The sequence below is a fragment of the Sinocyclocheilus rhinocerous genome, unplaced genomic scaffold (genome assembly GCF_001515625.1).
Source record: "Sinocyclocheilus rhinocerous isolate Xijiao unplaced genomic scaffold, SAMN03320098_v1.1 scaffold1526, whole genome shotgun sequence".
NCBI classification, from domain to species: Eukaryota; Metazoa; Chordata; class Actinopteri; order Cypriniformes; family Cyprinidae; genus Sinocyclocheilus; species Sinocyclocheilus rhinocerous.
This window is the reverse complement of record NW_015645067.1, coordinates 49,625-60,317: the sequence shown is the minus strand read 5'-3', so window position 1 is coordinate 60,317 and position 10,693 is coordinate 49,625. Positions and strand designations below refer to the sequence as shown.

Genomic DNA, 10,693 nt, shown 5'->3' with positions numbered 1-10,693 from the left:
GTGGCCACACATTCTAAATGAGTTTATTGTTTCAAGTGAATATGTATATATATATATATATATATATATATACATATATAATATTTAAATATATTTAAACCATAGCTATTAGTTTTTTTTTCTTATGTATGATGTCAACTTTGTTTGACGACGTTTCCAAACATTCCAAAAGAACAAATTGTTTCAAGTAAAGTGAAACTTTGACAGATCTGTCTGACTGACTTGCATAAGACCCACACACACGCACACACACGCACGCACGCACGCACACAAATTTCAAAACATACTTCCAATTTACTTATAATTCATTCAATGCCAAAAAGAACCAATAAAATGCAGTTCGACCTGAATAAAAATGAAATATTTTACCCAATAGTTGTGTATTTTCGTCATTATGACATGCAAGATTGATGGTTTTCATCCTAGTCCTCTTATTATCTGAAGACACTGAAGAATATCGCTCAATGCCAATGCCACACACACACACACACACACACACACACAGAGAGACTGAAAATCACCCAGGAGATTCTTTCTTCACAAAGACAAAGCTGGAGCACAGCAGCCCTCCGTCTCTCTCTCTCCACATTCACACCCCTCAGACGATCTCACTCCCACAACACATTTCCCATGATCCTATCTATCTATCTATCTATCTATCTATCCGTCTATCCGTCTGTCTGTCCATCCGTCCGTTTGTCTGTCTCTCTGTCTGGTTTAAACAGTGTCTGCTGGCGCTGTGAGAGGCAGGCAGTAAGCTGAGCCTTATAATTTTCTGGAGAGAGCTCCACACAGACACGGATCGATATGAAGGCCTGTGGGCCGCAGTGAACCTTTATATGTGACCCGCTCTGCAGCAGCAGCAGAGCTCCAAAGCAGCTCAAAGTCAGTTTATTTCTGTACAGGAATCAGATCAGATGGTGCTGCAACAGAAACATGATGAGATGCGTGTCTGTTAGATGCATGTTGCACAGTGTTTGTGAGAGACAGAGCTGCTGAAAAGGACGCCTCCATGTCTGACATGGAGTTTCTTGTTGCATAATATAAAATAATCCTCATTAATCAGCTACTGACAGCTTTGCCCTTGCCTGAGTTTGTAAAAGTGTGCTTGAGAGATATATACTGTATATATTTACTGGTATGTATATTACATTTCTGTATATGATCAACACCGGTTAACATATATCTGAATCAGATAGAGCCAATACAATAAGCAGTTATTTGACAAATATGAAAAATGAAAAAATTAAATTATAAAAAATGTATACAAAATATAAATTTCATATATTTTAATATATAATAAAGATATATTATTTAAATATATTGTTAAAATTAGCATTGTATTACAGTAATGACACGTTTGAGCATAGAGATCATACAAAAATATACAAAACATAATACAAAAAATACAAAATGGAGAGTTTAAATGTGATTAAGTCTCATGAAAATAATGTCAAATTTAAATCCTGCAATAAATAAATAAATAATCGACCTAAAATAGGCTTAATTTTCTTTATGCTAATTAATTAAGCATTTTTTTTCGCCTTATGATTTTATGCTTAAATCTGACCTGGGTGTTTTAATGAAGTCAAGTACTTGACATCACGTGAATTATGCAGCGAATGTTTCTCTGTGTGTATTATACAACCTGACGTTCACATGTCTCCCCCTAAGTGCCTGGATCTGTCCCATCCATAATTCATAACTCAGTGTCTCCAAGCTCCGGCCCGAGCACATCAGGAACTCGGCATGAACTCTGAAGAAATCCGTCACTGAATTATTTCAAAAAGATAAAGCACAAGCCTTTGTTTTAAAGGTCACAAAGTGCCCTTTTGTCTTCATTCTCAACACTTTATCTATTGTTTCATCACTTCAAACCCACATATCCATCATGTTTTTCCCAGGTTATTTTGGATTCACATTCACACTTGAGCTGCATTAAACCAGCTCTGCATGCGACATGCTGCTCTGCCGACTGATGCTTTTGGCTCTGAGCTGCTGCAACTAATGCGCCTCTGCACTTTTCATCTGATGTACATTACCAGCCACACATGATGCACCGCCAGAAACACCAACCCAGTCAGAAATGAGTGATTTTCTCATCTGGAAACCACTTCAGCATGCTCTTAAAGCATATAACCACCAATCAGCAATTAGCAAATGCAGTGCTATGAGTCCAAACATCTCATCAACTGCGAATAAGTAAGCATTTTACAGTTAATGTGTAAATGGCCCTAATAATAAGCAATTGCAGCAATCAAATTAATTATATAATCCTCCGAAAAGGATCACAAGAACCCAGTATTTCTCAGATCTAGATTTGTTGGAAAAACTCTCCTTTTTTTCCAATAAGGCACAGCCTCAAATATCCCTAGGCATTATCGTTCTGAGACAGATTCAATCCTCAAAGCCTTCAGAAGACTCTCAGTTGGAGTAAAAAGTGCTCCCACAAGCCATCCTGAGGACTGGCTGTATATCAGAGACGTAAGATGACAACTGAGTGTGTTTTGCTTGTATTTGTGATATTAAAGGAACAACTTTTGACACTGTGTTTGATTGGCAGCTTACAAGCCACAACAGACACTGCTATATTCTGCCAATATTGCAAATGGAGGTAAACCGGCATCAGCCAATAAACTGTCAGCTCTTCTTGTTCATTATGAAAGACCGTGGGAAACGTGATTGGGAGATTCACTCTGAATGATGCATGTGCTCGGTGGAATCCAAGTAAACAACTATAAAGCAGCTTTTGAATGAATGGCTGTTTGTTATGGGAATTCTTGGGAAGGTCACATGAGGCTCCTGGAAGCTTCTGAGCTCACGGGGTTGTGGTTTTGCCAAGGAAACACAAAGGACTCTGGGAAACATGCTTGTGTAACAACAACAATAACAAAAATAAATAAATAAATAAAATAATAAAATAATTTTTTGGCAATATAATAATATATATATTTTTTGTGTTTGTCATATTTAAGCATATTATTGCTCTTTTCCAGTTTCAGGTTCTAGTAGCAGCCAATCTTAGCAGGCCAATGGGGAGTCTTGAATGTCAGAAATAGACATTTATGAATAATATATCAGCAGATGCCTTCATCATCTGGTATGTCTCAGATTACCATTACTATTGCATACACCGGGAAATACAGATAATTACCTGAATTATGCAGCGAATGTTTCTCTGTGTGTATTATACAACCTGACGTTCACATGTCTCCCCCTAAGTGCCTGGATCTGTCCCATCCATAATTCATAACTCAGTGTCTCCAAGCTCCGGCCCGAGCACATCAGGAACTCGGCATGAACTCTGAAGAAATCCGTCACTGAATTATTTCAAAAAGATAAAGCACAAGCCTTTGTTTTAAAGGTCACAAAGTGCCCTTTTGTCTTCATTCTCAACACTTTATCTATTGTTTCATCACTTCAAACCCACATATCCATCATGTTTTTCCCAGGTTATTTTGGATTCACATTCACACTTGAGCTGCATTAACCAGCTCTGCATGCGACATGCTGCTCTGCCGACTGATGCTTTTAGCTCTGAGCTGCTGCAACTAATGCACCTCTGCACTTTTCATCTGATGTACATTACCAGCCACACATGATGCACCGCCAGAAACACCAACCCAGTCAGAAATGAGTGATTTTCTCATCTGGAAACCACTTCAGCATGCTCTTAAAGCATATAACCACCAATCAGCAATTAGCAAATGCAGTGCTATGAGTCCAAACATCTCATCAACAGCGAATAAGTAAGCATTTTACAGTTAATGTGTAAATGGCCCTAATAATAAGCAATTGCAGCAATCAAATTAATTATATAATCCTCCGAAAAGGATCACAAGAACCCAGTATTTCTCAGATCTAGATTTGTTGGAAAAACTCTCCTTTTTTTCCAATAAGGCACAGCCTCAAATATCCCTAGGCATTATCGTTCTGAGACAGATTCAATCCTCAAAGCCTTCAGAAGACTCTCAGTTGGAGTAAAAAGTGCTCCCACAAGCCATCCTGAGGACTGGCTGTATATCAGAGACGTAAGATGACAACTGAGTGTGTTTTGCTTGTATTTGTGATATTAAAGGAACAACTTTTGACACTGTGTTTGATTGGCAGCTTACAAGCCACAACAGACACTGCTATATTCTGCCAATATTGCAAATGGAGGTAAACCGGCATCAGCCAATAAACTGTCAGCTCTTCTTGTTCATTATGAAAGACCGTGGGAAACGTGATTGGGAGATTCACTCTGAATGATGCATGTGCTTGGTGGAATCCAAGTAAACAACTATAAAGCAGCTTTTGAATGAATGGCTGTTTGTTATGGGAATTCTTGGGAAGGTCACATGAGGCTCCTGGAAGCTTCTGAGCTCACGGGGTTGTGGTTTTGCCAAGGAAACACAAAGGACTCTGGGAAACATGCTTGTGTAACAACAACAATAACAAAAATAAATAAATAAATAAAATAATAAAATAATTTTTTGGCAATATAATAATATATATATTTTTTGTGTTTGTCATATTTAAGCATATTATTGCTCTTTTCCAGTTTCAGGTTCTAGTAGCAGCCAATCTTAGCAGGCCAATGGGGAGTCTTGAATGTCAGAAATAGACATTTATGAATAATATATCAGCAGATGCCTTCATCATCTGGTATGTCTCAGATTACCATTACTATTGCATACACCGGGAAATACAGATAATTACCAATAAAATGCATATTACAAGAAATTATATGAGCAATATTCATTAACAACAATTTTAAAAAATCAAATGTGAGCTGCTTACATTTTATTTTAAGGCATCACAGACTGACTTACACTACTACCTTCTAAGATACCTTCCTATTTACTTGCAACAAAAACAATCCATCTAATACAATGGATAAAGATACTGGCTATAAATTTCAAAACATACTTCCAATTTACTTATAATTCATTCAATGCCAAAAAGAACCAATAAAATGCAGCTCGACCTGAATAAAAATGAAATATTTTACCCAATAGTTGTGTATTTTCGTGATTATGACATGCAATACTGATGGCTTTCATCCCAGTCCTTCTTATTATCTGAAGACACTGAAGAATATCGCTCAATGCCAAATTTGTGAGCAATTTCCAGCGCAGAGCTCTGATCTATTAGTCAACGATCAATACAGTTCATTGAGATTTAATAAAGATCCGAAGCAGCCAATTAAAGATGTGCTGTGTGCATTAGCAAAGCCTGCAGTTCTCTTTTTAATCACATATTTTTATTATAACCTTATTCACCTCCATCACAAGAAAAGCTACGATTATTATATGATATAGTTATAAATCAAGCCAGACTTATCACTGTAAATCAATCCACTCTGGAGTTTCGTTTCGCTTTGGATTTTTTGGGGGTTTCAATGACAGTCTTTGTACAAGTGCATATGAAGGACTCCTGAAGCAGACGCGTTTCTATGTCAATCTTATTATCTGTGAGCGTGTTTGCTGGCAGCCGTCGCCCTGTGCTAACCTTCAGCGCAGTCCACTGCAGTCAGCAAGAGTACACTGCCTCTAAAGCTATGAATAAACTCAGGCTGTGGGAATATAGACGAGGAGCAATGAAATGCATCAGTCAAGAACATCATTTACTCTGCGACTCGAAACGTTAACATGCTGCAAAACTGTTATTGCTTACTCAGACCTTTTGAGATAGCTGCTGAGAATTTAAAACTAGATAATTAGAACTAAGTAATGTTGCAACTTTGTAAATAAATGTTGCAAACAAACAGGCATGAGCAGACACACAATCTCTGAGCACACTAGACAGGCACAAAACAACATTATTCAGGTCAGAGCACAGACGCCATTGAACACGGAGGATCGCCTTTTCTGTATGATATTTCTTGTTGCACTGCCTTCTTTATTTCTGCTGTTATAGTCACTGATTCACCACAACTGCAGTTTCAGTATAGCACAGTCTCTAGTGTGTATGATTTACAGCACATGATTTGCTTTGCTTTTTTAAGTTTCATGTAGTAGTAGACATGGGGGAAAAATCACATTTTTGTGACTAGCAATTTTTTTTTGTATTATAATCTGTTCTATTCTATCCTATTTTATTCTACAATTCTTTCTACTGTTTTCTGTTCTACACACATACTGTATGTCAATCTATCTTTGGGGTTTTTGGCAAAATTCTATTCTTTTCTACTCTTTTCCATGACAACATAACCAGATTTTTGACAATATTCTATTCTATTGTTCTATTGCACTCTAATATTCAATTCTTTCCTTTTCAACAACATAATATAACAGCCTAGATGTTGTCAATATTCTTTTCCAAAACATAACATGACATGAACAGATTTTTATGTATTTATTTATTTCTGTATTTTTAAAATGTATGTATTTATTTATTTGCAATAGTCTAATTTATTCTACTCTTTTCAATAATAACATTACCGGATTTCTGACAATATTCTATTCTATTGAGTTCTATTTTTCTAATAACATAACACAAAATAACATAACATATATATTGTCAATATTCTATCCAAAACATAACATGACATGAACAGACTTTGCAAAAGTCTATTTTATTCTATACTCTATTCAAAAATATCTTAAGATTTTTGACAATATTCTATACTTCTTTTTTTTAAATTGTCATTCTTTTCGGTAGCATAACACAACATGTTGTTAATATTCTATTCCAACCATAACATGACATTATCAGATTATTGCAGTATTATTCTTTGTGATAATAACATAAGCAGATTTTTGGCAATATTCTATTCTATTCTTTTCTATTCTTTTCCATGACATAACATGACATGAACGGGTTTTGGCCAATATTCTGTTCTGTTTCCTGTTCTTTCCCATAACATAACATAACATACTGTAACATAACATAACAAACATAACATAACCTATTTCTTGGCAATATTAAATTCCATAACAACATGACATGACCAGATTTTTGGCAACACTCTTTTCTACTTTGTTGTTTTCAGTTGTTTCCCATTTAATTCTGTTCTGTTCTATAACATAAAGCACAATAGGCCTGTTGTCTGAAAAGCATCTTCATGAGCTGTACCTCCTGCAGCTGCTCCAGCTCCTGTCGGAGGGTCTCCTGCTCGGCCTCGAGCTCCGCATACTGCTGTTTGAGGCTCTGGTTCTCCTCCAGCACCGCCAGCCCGCACTCCGCCGCCCGGACCTTCTCCCGGTTCGCCTCCACGAGCTCGCGGGTCAGCCGCTCCACCTCCGCCCGGTAATGATCCACCGACTCCCCGCATCCTCCTCCACCTCCCCCAGCAGCCATCGGGCCGGCCCGGCCCCTCCACTGCGCTGGATGGACGGATAGATGAACGGATGGATGGAGGCACCTGCGCCTTACCCCAACCTCCAATACAAAGTCAATGATCCAGACATATCAACAACAAAAGACGAACGAATTGAAGTCCGAAGCAAAAATTAATCATCACGATCCTGAAAGGGGCCTCGCTTTCTTTCTTTCTTCCTTTCTTTCTTCCTCCTCTTTTTCTGCTTGCTCATGGGTGTCGAGACGCCATCATCGCTAGGATGGAGAAAAGTGGCCCGACTCACTTCTGCGCTCCTCCTGCTGTGACGTCAGCGCATCTTGCTGCAGCTCATGCATATGAATCGAGTCGCGCCTTCGTTGCTTAGTAACCTTCCGGGAGCGCCCAGGCACGTGACTTAATTAATAGTCATAAGCTGCGCTTCCGCAACACTGAGATAACTACCGCCTGCATATTATTATTAATATATATATATATATTTTTTTATTTATTTATTTTTTTTTTTTATTGTATATGCTGAACAATTAACATTCAAGCCATAATTAAATATTACAAACAGGACAATCACATTTTATGAAAGAAAAAGGAAGAAAAATAATAATAAAAACAAGGAATACATCAATAATCACAATAGTGAGAAGGAGTTTAGTTCTTTATAGTTCTGGTTGCTTTCCGACTTGAAAGTCCTTGAAGAGTATTAAAAATAAATCCTTAAGTCAACTTTGGGAGATATTGGCCTTCCTTTCAGATCATTCACATTTGTGCATATAAAACTTATCTAATAATATTAGAATATTTAGTGTAAAAATGTGACTTATCCATATTTATCCATTTTTTAAATCAAAATTAAATATAACATCTCTTTTCCTTATATCAATTTTAGATCCACTCAACATAGTAAATAAATATTCAACATCAATCCCAAAAAAATTAATATACATACATTCCACAAAAAATAAAAATAAATAAAAATCAGAGCGATCAGCTTTGTATCTCTTGAGGAACTGGTTAGTTGGATAAAGTATATGTATAATTTTAAAGTAAATTTCACTAACTTTATTAGTGACACAGAATTTATTATAAGTCCAAATCAATTTCCAGTTGATATTCTGAAAATGGTTATTCCAGAAGTACTTATATCGAAAGGTTGCAGAGCCCGCCCACATATTAATGTATGCCTTTCAGCCAATCAGGTGCATAGTGGCCAACGTGACATTACATCATTAATATTCATGAGTTCAACCTTTGCCGTAAGATTAAAGATGTAAGGTTTACAGTTATAATCAGTGTTGGGACGGTTACTTTGGAAATGTAACAGGTTACAGAATACAAGTTATGCTATATCTAAAATGTAATAAGTAGTGTAACTATTTCAGTTACTTTGTGAAAGGAATGTAACTGATTACATTTGATTAGGCTACTTTCCTAAATTTCTAAGGTTTTCAACTGTTAATCATTTTCAAACAAAGGGTTAACAGTTACTGTCCGACTTTCAAAATCCATAGTTTAGTAGCTACGATACTGTTTTTGAAATCAAATCTTTGCATAGTTATGACAGGAAACACTGGCATCTAACAGTGGCTTGAAAGAAACAGCTTATCTTAAAAAATAAAGCATATACATAAACCCAACTAAAACACTTGTGTCCTAAACAACTGTGTCCTAAACTCCTGAAACATCGGTGTCTCATATTTTAGAGCAGTCACTGCAATTTATGAAAAACATTTAAATCTGTACGCCGGTGTGTGTGGAAAAAAAACACAATAACCCCCTTTGTAATCGTTAACATTTTCATAAGTAATTGTAATTTAATTACACATTTTTTTCTCAGTAACTAATTACAATTATATTTATATTGTAATGAAATTACGTAATTTATTTAGGCTACATGTACCTAGCTAGCTACTTCCCAAAACTGGTTATAGCCTACTCATCAATAGGTCACTTAGTTTGATGTAAACAATGCATAGACCTATTTCAGTCTGTTTGAGGAGTGATTCGCTAAAAATGCCACAAGAGGGCAGAAGTCTACCGAATATTGATGATAATGCCAAAAAGACTGCACATTAATTATATTATACCAGACTACAAATCCTTAAAAGGTAGGCTACTTTGATTCTACGCATTCACGTAACCTATGCTTGTCGTACTGTATAAGTCTACTTACGTCGCTGTTCACCATGTTAACGTGTTTTACTCCACAGAAATCCCTGATCCAACATTTGCGTATCACTCAGCAAATATTGATTAATCCTCATCTGTTGACCAATTAAATACCGGATTTTCTGCCGTAGTCAGAAGGGTGTGCTGATAACACTGAGATAGTAGGATTTCGCTTCATTGCTTAGAGGCTGTAAACACAGATAAACACGAAGGTGAAAAGTTGAACATTTGGAAGAGTAAAGATGTCAAGGTAAGGCCACGGCAGTAAAAATAAACACAAGTGTGTGAAGGTGCAGAAAAAAATACCGTGAACGCGCCACAACACAATATGAATCAGTTGCTATTTCTATAGGGACAGTATTTTCCGTTTTTAACGTGAGCATTTTATTACAATATATGAACAAGAACAACGTTGAACCAAAGCAGCTTTAATAATATGACAGTCTCTGGTTAAACAGAGATTTCCTTGATTTTGCGAACTCCATTTTGCAAACTTCAACAAGCGATGCCCGATTCGCAAATGAATCATTCCTTCGATTCGGATCTTTGCAATGATTTTTTGTTTTTGTTTTGAGATCCCAGCAAATTGTAAAAAAAAACAAAAAAAACAGACAATCATTGCACATATTAAACCGCTACATAATTCGCATTGCTTTCAAGTTTTTACTTGTAGATATCGTTTCCAAATATATTTAATGCAAATTTTTTTTTTTTCAGGCCTTTTTCAAAGAATTATATATCAAGGATCTTCAATTAATTGTTTGATCCGGTTCACACAACCAGTCTTTATTACGAATAGGATTGAAGGATTTGTTCACTAATCGGACCGAATCATTTGAGTCAACAACCGACTCACTGAACGATTCGTAATGAGCCACGGAACTTTTCAATGATTTTTTTTTTTTTTTTGAGATCCCAGCAAATTGTAAAAAAAACAAAAACAAAAAAAAACAGACAATCATTGCACATATTAAACCACTGCATAATTCGCATTGCTTTCAAGTTTTTACTTGTAGATATTGTTTCCAAATATATTTAATGCAATTTTTTTTTATTTCAGGCCTTTTTCAAAGAATTATATATCAAGGATCTTCAATTAATTGTTTGATCCGGTTCACACAACCAGTCTTTATTACGAATAGGATTGAAGGATTTGTTCACTAATCGGACCGAATCATTTGAGTCAACAACCGACTCACTGAACGATTCGTAATGAGCCAAGCCAAAGGGTTAGTTCACCCAAAAACA

General features: G+C 36.2%; 1 protein-coding gene across 7 annotated transcripts in view; it reads right to left on the bottom strand.

The window, feature by feature from the left end:
* The window catches only part of LOC107705336 (protein bicaudal D homolog 1), a 25,589-nt gene extending 18,026 nt beyond the window's left edge, over nucleotides 1-7,563 (bottom strand). For 5 of the 7 annotated variants that reach the window (XM_016508589.1, XM_016508590.1, XM_016508591.1 and 2 more), the window contains exon 1: nucleotides 7,060-7,562. In XM_016508589.1, the coding sequence (XP_016364075.1) occupies nucleotides 7,060-7,284 (225 nt within the window). In that variant the 5' untranslated portion in view covers nucleotides 7,285-7,562. Of the gene's footprint in view, nucleotides 1-7,059 lie in introns of all 7 variants that reach the window. The other 2 variants (XM_016508588.1, XM_016508587.1) reach the window with 2 other exon arrangements.
* Nucleotides 7,564-10,693: the final 3,130 nt, after the last annotated feature.